This window comes from Manis javanica, chromosome 7 (genome assembly GCF_040802235.1).
Source record: "Manis javanica isolate MJ-LG chromosome 7, MJ_LKY, whole genome shotgun sequence".
NCBI lineage: Eukaryota > Metazoa > Chordata > Mammalia > Pholidota > Manidae > Manis > Manis javanica.
Genome location: NC_133162.1, coordinates 100,194,140 through 100,216,807, shown reverse-complemented (window position 1 = coordinate 100,216,807; position 22,668 = coordinate 100,194,140). Strand labels below are relative to the sequence as shown.

Below are 22,668 nucleotides of genomic sequence, written 5' to 3'. Positions count from 1 at the left end.
ACAATTTCAAAAAGGCATCTTCAAGACTTAAATTAATAATGTGGGTGGTCATTGATTATTCCTTTTAGAAGTTCTTGAGTTTTTAAGTGTATTTGAGCAATCTAAATGCACAAACGATATAGAGTCACAAACTTCTAAAATAAAATTGATAGATTTATTTTAATTTGCATTGGGTGCTTCCTGTTCATGTTCTCTCCATATTAATGGCTACTAGAAATAAATAGTATTAAAAATTATTTGAAGACTTTAAATATAGGAAATACTTTTTCCAAAATAATATTTAAGTCTGTGTGTCTGAAGAGAACTGTCTTCAGCAGCTCTCAGTACAGCATGTTCATGTTATCCTTTTTTCTTTCTATATTTAAGGTCATATTTGTGATATTTTAATTGTTATAGTTTTCCAGGATAGTAACACTAATCATATTTTATATGACAATGATGTATTGGTCTTTCAAGATAAACTGCATAAACTATTCCTTTGGAAATAATTCACCTATCCTGGATTTCTATGCTGTGTTCCAAATACTAGCACTATATCTTTATCCTTAAAGCTTAATAAACAACAGCCATCTGAAAAAAGGCAACTGTAGCTGCTTAACATGAATATAATTAATTACTAATTAATAAGCACTCTACAGAGGTTTCTCTCCACCATACTATCAGTGTCTTTTTGTTACTACTGTATAATGCCCTGGGGTTTAAGCCATTCATGTGTCCTTTCTGTGCCTAAATCTCTTGCCCAAACATGTTTTGTTGTACTTGGCAACTTTTTTTCTTAAGGATTAATTAGATGTTTTAACATCTGTCTCTCTCTTTTTATATTTATTTTAGTCTGGCAACAAACATTAGTTATAGCTTGCTATATTTCACTCCCCAAGTGTTAATATTGTCTATAAATTATGAACCACAGTAGGTACTGGTTGTTATCAATTACCAGAGAGTAATTGATGTTGATTGAATCAAATAAATGTGATGTTTGCAAAGCTATGACCTTGTCAGCCTGGGTCAAAAAATCTATTAGATCTACAGGTACTGAATCTTAAAAATACTGGAAAATGGCAAATTTCAATTAATTTAATAAAATTAAAATGGCTTTTGTCTGAATACTTCTTTCTTTGTAATGTAGAATAGCCTAAGAGCTCTGCAAAACAAATCACTGCCCATCTCCTTTATGTGGAATCACAAACAAAATGAAAGTTTCCTGGAATATTAATCATGAAGGAAACCTTGTCCAACCTCCTATTTTATAAATAAACTATATCACTGCAAGGGCCAGATAGTGAGAATTGCCTCAGGTCATCCAGTGGGCCTATAGCAAACGTGGGGCCAGAACTCTGTTTACCTGACGAACTCCCCATCCATCTCCCATAAAGTGTTTTTGCTTTTTACTACATTGAAAGTGACTTATAAAACATAGTTTAGAATTAAATCTATTTCCAATTAGCTTCAAAATGCTAATAGCACTTTATATCTGTGAAAAACTGCGGTTCAGCCAAGGCCCTAAGATTGCATGCAAATAAAATTTGCATCAGTTGCATTGATTACTCACATTTTAGTGGTTTGCTTTAGCCCCTCTTTTTTTCCAAAATGACTATGAAGTTTATGTGGCAAAAGTACTACCATAGCATGCATGTAGGTGTAAGATGATGGCTTTGATAATAGTATAATAACTATAATAATAATTTAGTTTTTATATGTCCACTATAGAGAGAAGTTTTTAAAGATACTGATTCCTTGTTTGACATGAGGAATTCGGTCAGTAAGTGTTGCAAGGAAGAATTAATTTGTTTTCATTCATTTGTCAGTTCTTCCAGCCCCTGGCAAATTCTTTCTGCTCTGAATTTTTATTAATTAACCATACCCTAAGTGCTAATAGCAATGAGTCATTTTAAGAACTTTTTTTATATGTCATCGTTTCTAGTTTTGCCACTTTGTACTCACAAATGGATTACTCATTATGTCATGAGGATATAAATCCATGGCATGGAGGTTAATTTAAGAAATAGGTTGTCCTAACATTTTCTAATAGCTTTCATTTATTAAAGCCCTGCTATGTAACAAGCCAGTGCTGAGCATTTTCTGTATATGATTTCTAATTTCTAATTGGATACTATGTAAGGATTATCTAATTGAAATCCCTTTCTTTACTTAATGAGAGACTGAGGCTCAGAAAATTTGTGCATTTTGCCAAAGGTCAAATGGCAGGCTAGTGGAAAAGCCAACATTAGTTCTTGACCTCTGGATTCTGAATCTTATGTTTTCACTTCTTCACTAGTTTGATTCTGTAGATATGAGAATTCAGAGGTAATGACTTTGGGATTTCAAGCTATCATCAGTTGACAGAAATAACTGGACTGATGAAAAAACCATTTTAGTAGATGTGTGATGATTCCTGAATGTCAAGTTTCTTTATTGTTACAAATATTTTGACACCAAAGCTGATTTTCTGGTCACATGTTTGAAATGGAACTTAATTAAAGAAATGCCTGAAGAAAATATGATGTGAGAAATACACCAGAGTAAATGATGTCAACAAAATCTAACTCTCAGGTGGTAATTAGACCAGTTACATAAATTGTGGGACCAGGAGAAGAATGAAAATGTGAGATCCCTTGTTCAAGAAGCAGGAAGAAAGTGCATTAAAGATGCTGAAATATACAACTTTTTTCTGTCTTTCATAATCTCTTTCTTGTCATGCTGTTATTTATTTTATTTTATTATTGCAATTTCATCTCATTCTAAATAAAGAAAAAATTTAAATTTAAATTTAAATTTAAATTTATTAGCATGAATTTTAGCCTTTGTACTTATATTGTGCAATGCCAAATATAAATGAAAACATAGGAGTTCTTAGGTTATACAATTCATAGTTCTCAGCTTGTATATGCATATGTATTACTTTCTCACTGGAACAATGGAAATGCTGAAAAATATTAACTCAGCTGTTTTTATTTCATTTTTTGACATGCACATACTCTACCAACAATCTCTGCCTTTGGCTTAATGATAAGTAAGAAAGGACTTAAAAGGAAAAGGAATCATGGGTCTCCCTCTTTCCCTTTCCTTCAGTGACATCGTTTCCAGTGTTAGTGGTTGCCTAACAGAGAAGTAACACATGTAAAAAGAATACAATATGGTTCCTTGCTCATTCATTTCTTTCTTTATTCAAGTAAATTTTGGTTCAAACAGAGAGCATGACCACTTGGGGCTGTCAGCATCCTACTTAGTTGTAGACATGATGCACTTGAACTCAATTTGAGTATCGCTGAACTCCCATGCCTTACGGGTTTATCAGAATGCCCTAAAGGGGCATCATAAATACTACATACAAATGGAATGGCAGGCAGTGGAAGACATTTCAGTTGCATATCTCTTCAGCTCATATACATGTCCTGCTTCCCAGCAGACTTCAATTACAATACAGAAGCTCAAAGATCTAATTTTTAAAGATTTCAAGATGATAAAAACCAAGCAAAGGGCCTCTCTTGTATGGGGCCCAGGTCACATGCCCATGAAGCCAATTCAGCCACTAATACCTGCAGAGGTAGAACATGCTGTTGTCCTCAGAACACTTATTATGTAAAGGGAAATTTACATAAAATAGACTTTTCCCTTTGGAAGATCTTTTTTATTTTTATTTTTTTCCTACAAGAATTCCCCTTTGAAATTCAAGAATTTTCAGGAATTAAAGGGAGCTATTAAGAGAATACTTGGTAAATTTGACAATGAGTCAGTTATAACACCATGTAGTTGGGTGGCTCCAGTGCCTCTAAGCTAGATTGGAATCTAGGCTATATTGGTCTTAGGAGAAAATACATGGTTTTAGAATAAAAAAATCTATACTTCTACTTGCTAGATATATAAACATAGGCAAATTATATAACTTCATCTATAAAATGGGGATGATTGTGCCCTTTTCCTGGAGTTTTGTTAGAACCAACTCTGATAATATAGATGGTTCCGATTGTGGTTCCCAGATGAATATGGCATTTGGTACAATAAACATTTTATAGATTATAGGTAGCTTTTAAAATTTTAGGGATACCACATGACAATTGAAGAAAAATCTACTGATTTAATATGTTCTAAGTCTCAAAAATAACTATGGAAGACAAATCAAAGCTAGGGTAATATATTTTGGAGCCTTTGAAAGTAAAACCGAAGATAAAAACAGCAAGTGAGGGAAAAAAAACAAAAACCAACACCTGAGATGGCATAAGTTGTTCAATACTGCAAGCAAAGAATCAGACCAAAGAGAAAGCTATCCCAGAAAGAGAAAACTGTTCAAGGGGCAATGGGAAGTGTATTTCAGAGGTCTATTTGCGGGGAGTACTGGAGCAGTAGTTTTTTTTTCTCTGAATCAGCACCTTTGCCTTACCATCTAATGTGTTTCTTATACCATCATCCACTCCGGATGTCTGTTTCTCATGTTCACAGCTACGTTATGGATTTCTTGACCATAAAACCACCTAAGGCTATTGTGCCTTTTTCTCCTCAAGGAATTGTTTTTGAGATGTTTGCCTCATTTTTCACATTTCAATGATCATTTCTATGGTCATTATAAAGTAAAGTAATAAATCAAATATTTGGATGTAAAATGAGAGGTTCCAGCTTCTTTCTGGCTCCAAAATTTTATTATAAAATGTCTCCAAGAAATGGAGGCTCCTTTAGTGAAAATAGATATTTGGAGCATAGTAACACAGACTGTATGTTTATATAACTTAAATCCCTTAGAAAACAACTCTTTAATCTGTTTAAAGCCCAATAGCCTAACTGAATTTGCCATCTTATGACATGTCCTATTATAGTTCTTATTCTTATGTTTTCCTTTCATTTTATGTCTAGTTGTTTATCCTTTTTCTAATTTCATTCTGATTGCATGGATGTATGCTTTTTGTTCCCTTCCATTTAACTTTGTTGTGATTATTAGAGTCTTTATAGGTATTTGGAATTAATAGCATACCCTATAAAAAACAATATTCTTTTGTACCATATTTATAGGCCAAAGGGCTAATATGAGTTCTGAGACTATTCTTAAAACCAGGCATTTTCAGTGTCATCATATTAAAGTTGAGAATACAAAATGTATAATCACTTAATGATTCATTTGCTATAGACTCAAGCTTTATTTTTTTACATATACAACAACTAATTTTTTTTCCTCTGGCTTTGTATAGGATGACATAACTTAATTAACTTCCATTCATTTTGATAAGCCTTTCAATAGTTTCTATGTTCTCAACATGGAAATCTCCAAGAGTTAGGATGTAGACATATAACCTAGACCACTGATCTACTGAGCTTTGGTTTGGAATTGGTCTGTGGTGCCTGCAGGTTTCACTAAGTTGGTGGCCACAGAAGGTTTGGCTTTCCTGGCATCACTTGCTACGGGCCCTTTTCATTTGTTGGGTGAAAGAGCACAATGTTTTCTATAAGGCTTCATATAGCATCAGTGAGTTTTTAACCAGTCTATTTCATGGTACAGTTTCAGTCAATATTTCTAGAAACTTAGCCCCCAACTCTGGGTTTTTTAATCCTCCCTAATATTCTGTGAAATCTCTAAGACTTTTTAAAAAAAAACCCTTTTAGGTTTAATTAGCTAAAATCCAACTCTGTTACTTGTAATAAGACAGATTTCTGATAGAGTCTCCCTTAAGCCTTTATTCATATAATGGAGACCTAAATATATATGAACATAGCATGATACACAGAACATGTCTGGGAACATGCCAGAGCCACTGCATCTTTTTGCTAAAAATATACATCCTCTCTTTCCATATAGACAAATTATGAAAAGCTGTCCCTTCTAAGCATTTGCATCCATGCATACACTGCCTGACAAGAGTTCAGCAGGTGGTGTGATGAATAAGATGCCTTTTCATCTGGTCAGACACAGCTCCGTGCAAGAGGAGAGCCAGAAGATAAATTGGCTGCCAGTCTCCCGTCTCCTGGGTTGAGGTGTTTTGTGTAGAGAACAAGCTGCACAACCGTATGAAATAACTCCAATAGGTCTACATAGCACATGCATGTATGCATTTATATACATGCATGTGTCATGCCAGTGATGGCATTAATATGGGACATTTACATTAGCTTTGGTAAGTCATTGAGTATTACCGGACTTCAAAGTACTATTAAACATGTTAAGATACTTTGGAAATAATTTAGATTCACTAATTATTTTTTACTGAAAATCATTTTTAATTTCCAAAACATTTTATCCCAAAATATAAAATATATAAAGTGCAAAAATATACTGGAAAATTACAAAGTACACTAATCAAAAGGATATAAAACATTGTCAGTTTCTGATTACAACTTTGTGGTTCATCAAAAAAGAAGGTTTTAACCTCTGTTTATTCTTGATACAGATCGGGGTTACAGTCCTTACCCTTATTAGTCTTACCATTAGTTGTTGTATATTCAGAAAATAAAAGTAATGATAATGCTGTATCTATTTCCCAATTTTGTGATTCTTCCTACTACCACAATGAGGAAAAAATGAAAATAAAGTCAGAGCTAGTACAAATTTGCTGCTAGAAAAGGGAATGCTTAATTTCACAAAAATCCTGGAGCCTGTAGGTATAATGTAAGAAAGAAATGGTTGGCATTCTTACTTCTGGCCCAACTGCCTCCTATGCTCATCACCTTCTTAACTGTTACTCTCCCTTCCCCCACTAGGCTGGTGATTCAGGACCGTGGTGGCCAGTGCAGCGGGGGTAGAGCTGTGAAGCAGGGGCACCAACTAGCTGCCTGGTCCTACCCTAATCCACAATGGCTGAGCCTGTGCATCCAGTACAAGGCCACTAATCACATGGGGCCACTTAAATTTAATACTAAATAAATTATGTATTTCGTTTCTCAGTTGCACTAACCATATTTCAAGTACTCTACTGCCACGTGTGGCCCGTGGCCAGCCCAGAGTGACTGTGCCCATCATAGCAGATGGTTCTACTGACCATGCTGGCCTAAGCACTTACTCAGAAATTAATTTTCATTTTTAACTTATAATTCCCTGGATTCTTGTTTTAAATCTTCCAATGACATACTAAAAGCCTCATTCCCATATTGATTGTCTTCTTCCCATTTAGTAGCTGTCTCTGGGTAATTAGTAGTGTCTTGTGTTATGAAGGGCCACAAAACTGAGTAGTCACAGCATTTTAGCCTTTAACCCTTTTGACAGACATATTTAGCTTTATCACAGCTTGTTTGATTAAGTGAAATAATTACTCAGTGCATCAAATTTGACATATCATCAGTTGAAAGATGCACCACTATTTTGTATTCCAGTAAGGAATTAAATTACGAAGTTCGATTTATCTCAGTTTCAGGTTAAAATGTGAAAAAGGCACATCTTACATTAGAAATCAATAAAACAAAAAGTCGAATCTTAATTTACAAAATCACATCATGCCACATAGAATAAGATAATTTGAATACAGAAGATTACACTTGGCGGTGTCTAAATGGATTGATAGATTTCTTAAAATACCCCTGTTTTCTTTTCTTCATCTTGCTTACTTGGCTTTATCTAACATAACAAATAGCTCATCTTTATTTTGTTTTTTATTAAGGTCTAATTTAAATACAAGATATTTCACCCTCTGTTGTGTACAGGTCTTCTAATTTAACTGCACATAGTTATAGAATCACTACTACAACCGAGATACAGATTAGTGCCACCAGACCAAAATACCACCCTGTGTCACTTGGTGTTTAACTGTTCTCTTTAAGCCCAGCTCATGGCAACTGTTGATATATTTTTGGTCTCCGTAGTTTTTTATTTTCTAGAATGTCACATAAAAGGAATCTTGTAGCCTTTTATATCTGGTTTCTTTTACTTTGTATAATGCAATTAGGTTCACACATGTTGCTGTATCTATACTTTGTTCCCTTCCATTGCTGAATAATAATACATTGAATTAATATACCACAATTTATTCTTCCATTCTTCAGTTGAGGGATATTTGGGTAGTTCAAAGTTGTTGATGATCTAAAAGGCTGGTATAAACATCTGGACACAGGTTCTTGTATGAACACAGATTTATATTTCAGTTGGAGAAATACTTAAGTCTGAAAATTGCTGAATCACCTGGTAAGCATATATCTAACTTTATAAAGAACTATGAAACTGATTTCTAAAGTACCATTTGACAAAACCACCAAAAATGCTTGAAACTTCCTTATAATCACCACTTTGTATCATCACTAGTATTATCATTGTTTTGCCATTCTGATGAGTGTATTTGAATTTTCCTAATAACTAATCATCTTGAAAATGTTTTCATGTGCTTAATTGCTACCTTAACATATCCTTTTTGGATGAATGCTTCTTGAAACTTTCCCCATTTGTGTGCGTGCATGGGGTGGGGGGGGGGAGTTCTTAGTTTTGTTACTGTTTAATTGTGAGCTCTTTATTTATTTTGGGTAGAGGTCCTTTATCATATATGATTTACAAACACTTTCTCCCAGTCTGTGGTTCCCCATTTCCTTTTTGATATATGTGATTTTCTTAAAAACCAGACATTCTGAAGTATGATGAAATCCAATTTAGTTTTTCATTTCTGTGTGGTGCTTTTAGCTTCCTACCTAAGAAAATTTACCTAACCAAAGTCACAGGGATTTTTCTCCAATGCTGTTTACTTCCAAAACATTTAGGTCCATGATTCATTTTTGGTTAATAATAATATATGATTGAAAATATGGATAAAGGTTTATTTGTTTATTGTTTTTCATATGGATATCCAATTTTTCTAGCACCATTGGTTGAGAGGTTTGATTATCCCTTCTCCCCTGAATTGTCATGAAACCTTTGTTAGAAATTCATCATAGATAGATTTTTTAAATATATATATATATACATATATATATGTACACACACATACTCTATCTTTTCTCTAACATCATATTGTTTTGATACTGTAACTTTATAAGAAATTTTGAAAATAGACTGTATGAATCCTCCAACTTTACTAATTTTAAAAGTTATTTTAGCTTTTGTAAGTTTTGTTCTATTTCAAATCCATTTAGATTTTAGAATCTGTTTGTCAATATATTCCTGCTGAAATTTGATTGGAATCATGTTAGATCTGTGTATCAGTCTTGGAAGAAATGATATCCTAAGTAAATAAGGGCATAATTTTTCAACCTGTGAACACCTATAGGGCAGTATATTTAGATGTTCTTTGCTTGTCTCCTTAGTGTTTGGTAGTTTTGAGTATATAAATCCTGCACATCTTTTTTAGATTTGTATTTAAGTATTTCATTATTTAACACTATTATAAATGGCATTGTTTTTTATAATTCAGTTCCCAATTGTTCATTACTACTTTATAACTTTTTGATTCATTTTTCTTTGATGTTTTATCCTTTGGCACTGTTGATTTATTATCATTATTTCATTTATCAGTTCTAGAAACTTAAAGGTTCTTTGGAATTCCACATTGATAGTTATGTCATTTGTAAATAGATAGTTTTATTTTTTCCTTTTCAATAAGTATGCATGTTATTTTATTTTCTTGCACTGGCTAGGAATTCCAGTGTGATGTTTAATAAGAATGGTGACAGTGGGAATCTGCCTTATTTCCTAGGAGATAAGCATTTAATCTTTCACCATAAAGAGTGATGTAAGTTGTATTTTTTGGTAATGCTGTTTATCATATTGAGGATGTTTGCTTCTAATTACAGTTCATAGTTTTTAATCATGAATGGCTTTTAAATGTCAAATGATTTTTCTGCATTGATTAATATATAATGTGATTCTCCTTTTTTGGCTGTTGATAATGTGAAATATACTTGATTTTTAAAAATTATATCAGTCTCACATCTAGGATAAATCAGACTGTCATGATATATGATTTTTCTGTATGATATTTGAATTTGCTAGTAGTTTTTAGGGTTTCTGCATTGTGTTCATGAAGAATATTAGACAGTTTTATTTATTTTAATGCCTTGATCTGATTATACTATTAAATCATACTGGCCTCATAAAATGAGTCAGGAAGTACTCTGTCCTCCCCTATATTCTGGTAAATTGTGTGTTGAACTGGTATTTGCCCTTCATCAAATGCTCAGCAGAGTTCATCAGTGAAGCTCTCTGGACCTACAGTTTCTTTGTTCCAAAATCTTATTAGTTATTAATTTAATTCATTTAAACCTATAGTAGTATTTAGGAAATCTAGTTCATCTTGAGAAGATTTTGCAGTTTTGTGTCTTTCAAGGTTACAGACACAGAACTCTACTTACCATCCCCTTATTGTCCTTGTAGTGCTGTGCAGATATTCTTCTTTTACTCCTAATATTTCCAGCTTTGTCCTCTTTTTTTTTTTTGGTCCATCTCATAGCTTTATCAACAATATCGATCTTTGCCAAAAACATTTTTGCTTTCATTGATTTTCTTTATTATCTGCCTTCATTTCCATTGCCTTTTGTAGGACAATGTTGCAACCAAATGCAATTTTGTTATGTAGCTGGCTATCTTATTCAACCTAAAGATCGTCTAGTTTAATCACTTTCTTTCTAACATCACCACATATCAGTAAGTAATATGGAGAAAATGTTTAGTGAGGAATAATACAGGCTAAAAGAGAATTTTCTAAGGAATATTCCTTATATATTCATTCCACTCCAAGCATCATATTTCTTTGAAATACAGTTGAAATTCAACATAATGGTAGTTTCTGGCATACACTGTACTGACTTGACAGTTGCATACATTACAAAATTTTCATCATGATAAGTGTAGTTACATACATACAAAGGTATTATGGTATTACAGACAACATCCCCTATGCAATACTTGTTACCCCTCTGATTTATTTATATTATAACTGGCAGTTTGTACCTCTTTATCAAACTTCACCTATTTTGCCCATCCCCCACCTCCTCTACTCTGGCAACCACCAGTTTGTTCTCTGTGTTTGTGACTGTATTTCAGTTTTGTTTGTTTGTTTGTTCATTTGTTTTATTTTTTAGATTTCACATGTCAGTGAAATCATATATTTGTCTTTCACCGACTGACTTATTTCACTTAGTGTAATACCCTCTAGGTCCATCCATTTTGTCACAAATGGCAAAATTTAAGAAGTAAAGAAAACAGATCCACATACTTCAGTTTTTTACAATTTCCCCCTTGACCTTCTGATTTTTGGTATAAAATCATATGTGCTAACTACCCTTTGTAAGTATTTACATGCTTTTAGCTGGTAGCTTCCTAAGAGGGAAGAAAAAGTCTGTTAAAACTCAGGCTCTGGTACTTGCAGTACCTCATGGTTTCTGGGTGATCTGTTTGGTGTTTTCAATGCTCAGTTGGTTTGGTTGAATTTCAGGGTTGAAGATTTGGCTCCTTCAGGAAGATAGTTCTGTTGGTATTGACCAACTTTTTTGCATGGGCCACATGGTAATCCAGTAGAATATATATGAAGTCATTGAAATTGAAAGTCAATTCTTTATATATTTGGGTTTTAGGAATTTAAGAGCCTTACAAAAAAAGAGGTCAGGAGATTTTATGTTGAAAGCCAGTAGAGTGTGTTATCTTTGCTGCTGGAGAGGACAACTTTCTTCAGATATTAATGTCACCATTAAAGTAATTGCTCTGTAAATTCCATCTTGAATTCTGTCTCTTTTTGAAAAAAAAATATTCTCATCAACTTAGCATTCAGGTCATTTTTATAAGCAGCATATAAAGAGCACATTAATCTTTATCAATGTCTGCTTATATTTTTACCCCAAGGTTAGTTATTCTTAAATATTTTCAACTCAGAGCACTTTCCCTTAGTAAGAGTTCTTTATGAACTCCTCCAGTAACCTTTCATCCTTTCAAAGAGTCATTGATTTTCCTCCAAGATGTTATCATCACCCAGAAACTAAGGCAAAGTTATGTCGTCCCTCCAAGTTTGCACAGTGTTTAGTGAGACACATTATGAGCGTAGCCACGTTAACACCTAGCCCACAGTCTTCACTACTGCACCACCCTGCAGACTTAGATTAATTTGATGATGGATGTTTTAAATAAAAACATGACCAATTAAAATATGTGCTTAGACTCAATAGTTTTTTTAAGGTAATGGACAATAAAATTTTTATTCACAGTATTTAATTTTTCTTCTCATTTGAATTGGAAATTAACCAAATTGCTTAAAACTTGTATTTAAATAATTAAGCTTTAGAGTGTACATATGTCACAAAGAAGATGAAAATGAAGTAATCCTCTCAAATGTCAAAATGTATCTTACCACTGTACTGCAGTGATTCTAGTGAGGAAAGGCAAAGATATAAGATCAAAATAGTCTGGAAAAAGATGAAAGTTGTATATGAGATTTAGGAGTAACATTATTACAATGAAAAGAGATAAATTACTGAACCAGTTGTATTGGGCAAGTGTCTGGTTATTTGGGGAAGAAAAAACAAAACTAGATTTATGCTTCAAACTTTAAACAAAAAAATAATTTTATGTGGATTGAAGAGATCATGATTTTTTAAAGTATTAGAAAAATAATCACTTAAAGTTTATAACATTGAGTTAGTGAAGCTTCTCTTGGCATGTTACTAGGTTCTGAAATAGAAAATAACTTTTAGAAATAATCACAAAGATTGAAAATGTCTTTATAGAGCACACATACACTCACACACACAAACACACAGAATGAAAAGGCAGATATTAATTGGGTAAAATAGAAAAATTTATTGCATTCCTGAAAACAAAGTTACAATTCATAATACAAAAAGAGCTTTTAGAGACAAACAAGAAAAAGATTAATAACTCCATAGAAAATGTAATGATAATAAGTCACAAATGAAGAATACAAAGCATTCAAAGTTTATGACAATATATTCAATCTAAATCATAAGGAAACTGCAAGTCTAAATAATGATGTTTTTGCCTTTCAAAATATACAAATAAGCACATGAGTAACATTTTATTTTTTCATTAAAAGAAAAAAGATACCTATGTAACACATAACACATAGCAGTGTAAATTATTATTAACCTTTCTAGCAAATGACATGGTGATAAAAATCAAAATGCAAAATGTGCATATCTTCTGATCTACAAAGCTTAATTCTGGGAATAGATCCTAAGGATATGTACAAATGCACAATGATATTAATTTCAGGATTTTGTATAATATGTGAAAAATCTGATTAACTCCTAAATAGCTATTAATATGTAAATACTTTCATAAATAATCTGAATTCATGAAAATTACATTTATTACAAATTTTCCAATATTTTACACATCATTCAACACAGGTGAGTGTTCATTATCTATGGGAGTATACTATTGTGAAAACTGGCAAACAAATTCAACATGACTAATATTAAGGTTTTCTTTTTTCTTGCTTGATATTAAGACTTTTATTAAAGAAATCAACAAGTTGAGATTGTAGTCTTGGCCTAGCCTCATGTAATAACTAAATAATTTTCGTATAAATTCTTCTCTAATCTTTCTAGAACATTTGGCTGTATCTTGCTTTCTGTATTTTCCTAAATAGTAAATTAAATTTTTTAAGTAACCCTATAGTTACTTCATAGTTGAAGAAGGAAGCTTTTTCACCAGCCTTCCTACGGAATGACATTAGCACTCTCCTAAATTACATACATGGCTCAGTCAAAAGAGGCCTATAAATAACTCTATATTGAAACAATCTTTAATTCTTGCCTTTCTCATTCTACCACCAAGAAGAAACAAAGTTTAGAATTTCTCTTATCACTCTGTCCGATTGCAATATATTAATTTCTGCATTGACATGCTAAAGAGAAAATTAGTTTATAGTTGGTTAGATGATGTGCAAATTTATTTCAGTGCAAATCAAAAACCTACTTATACCACTGTCAGGAATTGACATTTAAGTGCTATCCAGGTTATGAAACCAGATATTTTTAAAGATGGTACATGGTACATAGGAAATAGTTTATTGTCAACTGGTGTGAAAGTAGTTCATTTGCATTAATGCAGAAAGGTCTGGCACATGAAAATATTTTATTACTAAGAGTGGCATTGTCAATGTTGGTAATTCAGTCAACAGTGTAGTATGTGAAAGTTGCACACTAAATATGAATAATTGAAAAACTGATGCTATGGAATATCTTTGAAATGTAGTTTTTCATTATAGACATCTCATGAACTGAACTCTAAGAACAACTTGGAGGGGATTTGTCTATGATGATCAGTTAATTTATCTAACTGGAAACATACCATGAAATGATTTATTCCACTCACAGATCTCCAGTTTTATGCTAAAGTACATTCTTATGCTGCTGTTTATATGTAGGCCAGTTAGATTATATTCTGGGCACAATAGTCCTAAATGAAATTAAGAAATGATGCCTAGGTAATTTTGGTGTGCTGTCTACTTTTAAGACTTGAGTCACCAGCCATCCATTTTCTTAAATAAAATAAATGTATTAAATAAAGACCTGCTTACTTCATATATTTCATTAGGTTGTCCACTTCTGTGGTGTTCTTAGTGTATTATATTTTTCAATTCTGAATGAATAATCTATTCAATTCAAAGTAAATACACTATGAATGCTAAAATAGCCAAAACAATATCCCATTTTTTCCAAATGGGAAGACTATTAGATCCATACAAAGCAAGGAAAAGTATAAGTATTACATTATATTTCATGTGCTAAATTGGTTTAGTGGTGAATAGTGTTTTTGTTTAATTAGCAAGTTCATTTTTTTTTGTTTTATGTAGGTTTTGGTATCAATAGAGACAAACTTAAGCAACACATTAACTCTATATTCCTCACCAGCATTTATGTTTAGTTTTACCATCTTGAGTTTCTTACTATCAAATACTTTCTATAATGGTGATACAATTAAAGAATCCTACAGTATTCTTCTAGTGGTAATGCATTTAAACAATCTTTGCATGTTTTGAACCTGTGAGATCGTGGCTCCAATCCTTTTGTCCTGGATAGATAATATCTTAAAGTGTATGGGGAGCATTAAGTGAGAAAACAAATGAAAATTGATTGAAATACTAATCAATATTCATTATACCTTTAATTCTGCCCATGTTTATTCCCCCTTCAACCAATAATGTCACAGTGTTCACAAAAACTTTTTTTATACAAAGATTTAGAAAGATGTTTGTAAGTTAGTTACAGTTTACAATTTTATCAGTTGCATTTACCAGAGTTCCCTGATAATCTAGTAATCCAGAGAAAATTTTTCCGAAAACAGAATCACTACTCACTCATGCTAAAAGGTGATCCATTATCCTAGAACAAACTTGGCATCATCACACCATTTCCAAAAGAAACAATAGCCCTTTTGCCTACTTTGTCTTTGGTCTCACTGGGGTTCTTTCTTAAGTGCTATTTGCTCAGAGACTTGCTTTCTTATAGTTTAGTTTTCCTAACTAGTTCAATCAATGGCAAGTTCATAATGCTATTTAAAATATTCTCCAGGCCATGAAAACGCATGCTATTTATACCAATTCTGCAGTTTAATGGCAGTGCAGAAAAACTTTGGCACCCTGAGATACAAACCTCTGGTTTTAGCATAAATGACTAGGAACCCTGTTCTTTTTTTCTTGTAAGTGTAACTCTCCTTGACATGAAGCCCCAGAGATGTATTAGGTAATAACTGCTATTCCAAGAAAAAAGTTGTGAAAAGCAGCTAAAGGAGAGGAGGATTTACATTTTTAATCTGATATATTAGATCATCTTTCCAAAATGAAATGTCTCTTAACAATTAATTCATGCCTACTCCTGTCAATAAATCTTTCGATGGTAGTTTAACAGATCTTTTAGAAATGAATCTTTTGCAAAGCTGGAGTCATGTTTCCTGTCCCAGCTCCCTGAAAGAGAGTGTACAGCGATTAAATCACAGTATTTGTAATCAGACAGACATGAGCTCAAATTGCAGCTGTCTCCTAGTTAAACCTTCAGTGCTTCCAGAAGCTGTCATGTGAATTGTGAATGATGATATCTACTACTTGCAGTTGATATAAACATTAACTGATATAATATATGTAAAGGACACAGCTGAGTCTGGTATACAGTAAATGCTTGATTCAGAAATGTTTATTGTTGTATGTAGGATTACCTTACCTTTGGTATACTACTGGCATTTTTCTCAACACTATTAGTCCCTTTAATGCCTAAAACTTCTCTGTGTTGAAGAACTGTTCTATAAGAACTGTTATCTTCTCTATGTTGCACTCCTGAAAAACAGAAAGATTGTTTCTTGGAAGGCCTGTAAATTTGTAATCTACAAGTTTTCATTCAACCATGACCTGCAACAGAGGGCTCCATACTAACACAGTATTCCTTAACCTTGTTACCCTTTGTGGATCAAGAGCTCCTTGGGGACAGGGATCTCATTTATCATGGTCCTTGCATCTGGCCAGGTATTTAACTTAGAGCTTCCACATAATTAGTATTTAATAAGTGTTTATTAACTGGCAGATCAACAATATAAGGAAGAAATAAAAATTATCAACTGATGCTATTATATTTACCCTATTTTAAAATGATTCTTATTACATTCTTTTTTAAAATAATACTTAATACAGTGCTTGTGTCAAAAAGGTTTCTCAGTAGACAGTTGATAAATGGCTGAATGTCACCAATCTGCATTTACAGAGCATAAATGCCACCATTCTGAATAACTTCTATACTTTTCTTGTGTTCACGTTCTAGCAGGCCTTAAATATGCCTGTTTTTTCTTTCTTCCCATAATACCTCATACTGTCTATATCTGTGTTACTAGTATTGTGGATCTTCATTTATAATTCCAGATTTACAAATGTACCTTCTTTCTAAAATGGGTTTATAACCCTAAAACCAATACTTGCTGACTTGCCGTGCTTTCCCAGGCAATCTCAACCATGCACAGAGCAGCAGAACATTTGAATTGCCTGATGCACACTTTCCCACCTGACATCAAGCAAAGTGACATTCTGCCTTATTCCAGCTCCCATACTGTGTATTCATGTCCTTTCACAGGCAGTTTGGTGTTGTGCTGTTCACACGTTTGTGCTAGTTGTTGATGGCTTTGCTGTCTAACATGCCCTCCAAGCATAGTGCTGAAGTGCTGGTTGGTGTTTCCAGTGCAAGAAGGCCATGATGTGCGTCACAGGGAAAGTACATGTATCAGAGGAGCTTCATTCAGGCATGAGTTACAGTGCTTTTGGCCAGGATTCAGTGGTAATGAATCAACAATTATAAAGGCTAAATATGAAATATAGTGTCTTCAAAATGAAATACACATAAAACAAGGTTATAAATTGATCGGTTGATGAAAATGTGGTCACTAGAGGTTCACAGGACCTAACCTTGTATTTCTCCTGGGAATAATGGTTCAGCATTTGCTAATTCAATGTTTACAATAACTTACACAACATAACTACAGCAAATTACAAGAATCAGTTATGCTACCTTAGTAATGAACTTCTTCTCGGGGTTCCCTAGGTAATGTAGAGATGATGGCTTATCATATCAGGTTGCAGGATCTTATGATGCTTCCTGTACCTCCCAGCACCCTTTGGCCTCGTGAGACTGAATGACTGAACATCTTAAGGCCAGCTCGCAGGAGTACACTTTGCTCAAGTTTTTACATATTATATCCCAATATTGCCCCACTCCTACTGCCCTTGCCTTAACTATCCATACTTTGTAATCAGTGGAACATCATTTGCAGAGATGGAATGAATATGTAATTTTTTACTGTGAATGTCTTTGTCCCCAAAGATCTCATTAGATGTTTAGTCTGGCTCTCATTTTGCATCAGCCAAAGGACTGTTCCTGACCTATTAACTCCAGTTTTATCCACTTGTCATGAAACAAGACCCTAGCCAATACAGAAGAGTAACTTAGGATAGAAGGAAATAAGGAATGTCTAAAAAAAAAAAAATAGAAATGCTATCCCAGGGAGGAGAGAGAGGGACAAGAAGAGAGAGGTGCAGGTTAACACGGAGTGAATTTAGGCTAGTGCGCCTTAATACAGATGTTCACTGAAGCCCAATCCAATTCTCACTGAAAAATCTCCTTTAAAATCTCTGCCACACCATACAAACACAGAGAAGCCTCTGCCTCTAATCCTATTTAAGATCCCTCCTATCCCTTATTCTTTGTGTTCTGTCATCAGCATAGAATGGTATTTTAATTATGGAAACTTACAAAATATGAAGCATTTTGAGATGTTTGTACTAAGCACATACACACACCACAGAGACAGTAGATTTAGAGGAAAAAGCTCTAAGCTAGGAGTAAAAGGCTAAGTTCTAATTATCTGTAGATGGCAAACTGCTGTCTTTGTAGGACACCCACAGACGAGGCTGAAACCCTACAACTTGGTATTTCAACCTGCTTTGGGTGAGCAGACAAGTCAAGGTTAACTTCTTTATTGTGGTTTTCCACCTCAACATACCCCCTAAGAAAAACAAATACTGTATCAGGCTAAAAACTACAAAGTACAAAGTGTATTTATCTATTCCCCTCTCCAAATTACATCATTTTGGAGGACATCTAAGCCCTTTGGATTCATACATTGAGAAGAGCCAGCAATCTCTACAAGAAATATCATAGAAAGAGAACAACTTTGAATTGTTGTATCCAGTTTTGTCTCAGTGGTGGTTTTGACCTGCTTTAACTAAGGCTCATTTTCTCAAGGTGAATGTGAGCCTAAGAATTCAGGAACAGTGTATAAGGCAATTAGCTGATAGGATGAATAGTCTTCTTTTACCCATTATATCGTTGACCTATTTGTCTGCCTTGAAGACCAAGTGCTCACTTGACATTTTGCTTTGGCAACAGAACTTTCAGAGATGGGAAAAAAAAAGTTTACAAATGTGGTCACTTTTTTAGTAGTAAATTCAAGGTTTAAAATTTGAAGTCAATATGGAATTGTATCAAATACAATGTGAATTCCAAAATAGACACCAGGGGAATTATGTTCACCTCTACACCTCTATAGTAAAGGCAATCTTAGATTTTTTTTTTTTTTTTGCTATCACCAATCTACAATTACGTGAAGAACACCATGCTTACCAGGCTGCCCCCCCTCACCAGCAATCTTAGATTTAATGGTTATTACAAAAAGAATGAGAAAAAAAACCTTCACTGTAAAACACTACTCTAACAAATGGTGGAAGGATTGTGATTTCAATGCCAAAAGAGAACATTAGTATTGCTTTACCAAATATGTGGCCAATCATATTTCATTGAAACTATTATTGCCACAAGAAGAAATAATAAGTTGACTTCTAGGGAATTTTAATTGACTATTATAATATTTGGGCAATGTGCACCCACACTAAGAATAAAAGAAGCTTTTATAATTGCATGCCCAAAAATGAAAGTATCAATATAAATTCTGTAAATCCTGCAAATAATAATAGAAGTTAATATAGCTAGGTAGAGAAAAATGTTCTTCACTAGATGCACACAGCCAAGAGAAAAATAATTTTCAAACATACACATACCATCTCTTGTCCTAGCCCTCTTTTGCAATTTTCCTCATCTCCTCTATATTCCACTATTTTATCATCTCTAATCAGTAAGAAGCAAAATGTATAGATATCTTCGCATTATTCAGTATGATTCTATGTTTGGAATTCAACATCACTCTCTCCTGAGTGCTGTGACCCTTGGAAGATGTCCTTTAAAAAGAAACAGGGTTCTTCGTAATATGGTACTAAAATCTCTTGGGTATCTATCTCATAGTTGCAATTAACTACTTAATATATGATTTTCAGCTATTACTGTGAAGTGGTTGGGGGTGTTATCCCACTTAGTCTCCACCAACAAGCTGTGTGAGGTTTTCTGCATCAGAATCATTACACAACAAATAACAACTGTGTATTGCAAATAACAATTGAGTGTTACATGCAAACACAACACTGTATTAGGTAATGTGGAGGATGCAAAGATAACACACACCTGGACATGACAACATTCTAGAGGGAAAAGGAGACATATACTTAAAATATTTATATAGTTTACACCACAGGATGAAATGTGTCCTAAGTGTCAAAGAGTAAATTGACAAAGAGACAGATGAATTTTAATTAAAGGGATCAACATAAGCTCTATGCAGAGGTTCTTTTAGAGGGAAGGAAAGTGTCTGAGTTAGGGTAGGATATCCTAGAAAAGAAGAAACAAAAACACTTGAGGATATATAGAGAAAATGTGTCTAATATGACTGAAATACAGACTAAATAAATAAAATAGTATATGATTAAGAGTGGAAAAGCATGTAGAAAACAAAATACCAGAATTCTTGAACATTGATAAAGCGATTTGAATGTTATTTTATAGGCAGTGAAGAATCAATGAATATTTTGAACAAGAAAGCAATATAATCACAATTATACTAAGTATAGAGGGGATCGAGTAAGGGATGCGATTGATGGTCAGAAAAGGACTTAGGAGGCTATTGCAGGAAGACTCAGAGAAGTTACTAAACTCAAGAACTGGAATATTTCACATTTTGATTTCTCTCTAAAATCAGTTCCTGCATTTCCTGAATTTTATCAAGAACTATGTATACATTAAAATAGATCCTTTATTTCCAACTAGGCTCAACAACTCTCCTTTTCTTTAATTTCAGATTTTTCATTATTCATATACTGCTTCATATGTGATTTACAACATACATACTAGGTAAGTTATTTGATTTTCTGGTTTTCATGAGTAATTGTCCAATTGAATTGTTGGTGCAGATGTTAATTTGTTCCTGTAAAAATATTTCCCTTTTTTCAAGGGAAGTTTGGGAGTTAAATCCTCCTGAAGTAGAGGACTCCATCTTGCAGTATGCAGCCTGGGGTGTCCAGGGGCAGCAGCTGGTAAGCACTGGAGTTGATATGCACCAAGTACTGTCAGCCATGCCCTATGGAAGGTGCTTACAGAGATCACTGCCTTGGAAACATTGTTCTATTACACTGGATGTTTTTGGTTTACCTGAAGTCTTTTATCTGGCATTCTAATTTAAGAATATGTATCAAATAATACTGATATTATTTTATCAACTAATTAAAATGTAAAAGTATATAGAGAAATGTATGATTTAACTACTAGTTAATAATGAAACCTAGAAGAGACCCAAAAAAACTAGGGCCTAGTTCTGTTAAATTTCCATTACATAATGTTGTCACTTTTATTTTTTCCTAAAGTATGATCCAGGGTAAAAAATTTAAGACAGAAGTCTATGCTTCACAATATTCTCTTAAGAGAAGACTTTTTTGGTTATATTGTATTTTGAAATTATCACAAACTCAAGAGAATTATTGCTGGATAAGAACAGTTTGAGCAACACTATATTATTGTATATATTCTCATGATACCCATGGAAAGACTTCAAGGGAATACTGCTCAGGAAGTGGTACTGCTTGCTTATATGACATGTGAATGTGAATGGACAAATGTACCTCTCATTGCCAATTTTAGTTCTAAATTGTTTTGAGCATTTATATTCCTCCCAGCAATAATGTTTTTCCATTTTATGAGTCCTCTTTGTTCTATATTCTCACCAACACCTAGGTTTCCCAAACTACCATAGTGTTTGTTAAGAATGACATTATTGTTTCTTCTATTCCAATTTTTAATACTTTTGATTTTCTTAAGATCTTCTTATACTAGCTAACCTATAAATATGTACGGTGTGGTAATTTTTTGTGTATTGGGGGACATTTTTAAAAACTTTATCATGAGTTACAGGATTAAGTTTTACTATTTAAAAAAATTATCTGTAGTAATTTATGCATTTCTAAAAAGCCATCTCACCTAAATCAATTTTTAAAGCATAACTTTTTGTAGCATATTTAGTATTCTTTAAATCTTTCAATTGTTTGTTATTTTTTTCTTCTTTCTTAGGATTATATATAAGAACTTTTTTTTTTTCATGATCACATTTGTTTGATATTCATAAATTTCACGATTGGGCCAAGTTTTAAACTTACTCGATCATGTTTATTATTTTCTATTTCTTTTCTGTTTTGATAGTGTTTTCTTTTTCTCTTTTAATATAAGCAATGAAGACTATAGAATTTTCTCTAAATTTTGCTATTCTTTATCCAACAAGTTTGGTAGTATTATTTCTAATAGTATTTAATTTGAACATTATTTTCAATTTCATTATACTTTCTTATTTTAGATGGGTTATTTTGATATTTGATTTTAAATTTATAAAAATGTTGAATTGAAAATTTTTTTTTAAATGTTGAATTGATTTTAAAACTAATTTGAAGAGTTCAGAAAATGAACTTTGTAGTAATGATTTTTAAATTAGCAAGATGTAATTTATGGCTAAATATAAACTTTTATAAATGTTTTCCATGTGGTATATACAGTGGTTTATGTGTACCTTTTGGCTCTATCTTACTAATTATGTTTTAAATGCTTTTATTTCCTTACTGGTGATAATGGATATCTGATATTCTTTAGAGTTCTATCATATATATAATTTAGACTGTGATTTCAAGAATAAGGAGTTTTAAATGTTAAATAAACCTTTCAGTAAATAGAAATTCCTGTTAGTCTTATCAATATATTTAACCTATTTGCATTTAGCAATTCTAATTGACCAACCCTAACTCTAACCTTTAACAAAGTCCTTTAATAAATTAGTATCCTCTAGATTTTTGTTTAACTAGCATTACTTTTTTCAAACAGCTGAGCAGGCTGAAATATGCTTCTTATTTTCCATCAGCCTCA

At 32.9% G+C, this 22,668-nt stretch overlaps 1 protein-coding gene across 4 annotated transcripts in view; it reads left to right on the top strand.

Moving 5' to 3' along the window:
* Positions 1–22,668, top strand: part of DPP10 (dipeptidyl peptidase like 10) — a 1,476,327-nt gene that overhangs the window by 1,301,969 nt on the left and 151,690 nt on the right. For all 4 annotated transcript variants that reach the window (XM_073241336.1, XM_073241338.1, XM_037017060.2 and 1 more), the window contains 2 exons: positions 20,567–20,619; positions 20,720–20,801. In XM_073241336.1, coding sequence (XP_073097437.1) covers positions 20,567–20,619; positions 20,720–20,801 — 135 coding nt within the window. The remainder of the gene's footprint in view (positions 1–20,566; positions 20,620–20,719; positions 20,802–22,668) is intronic.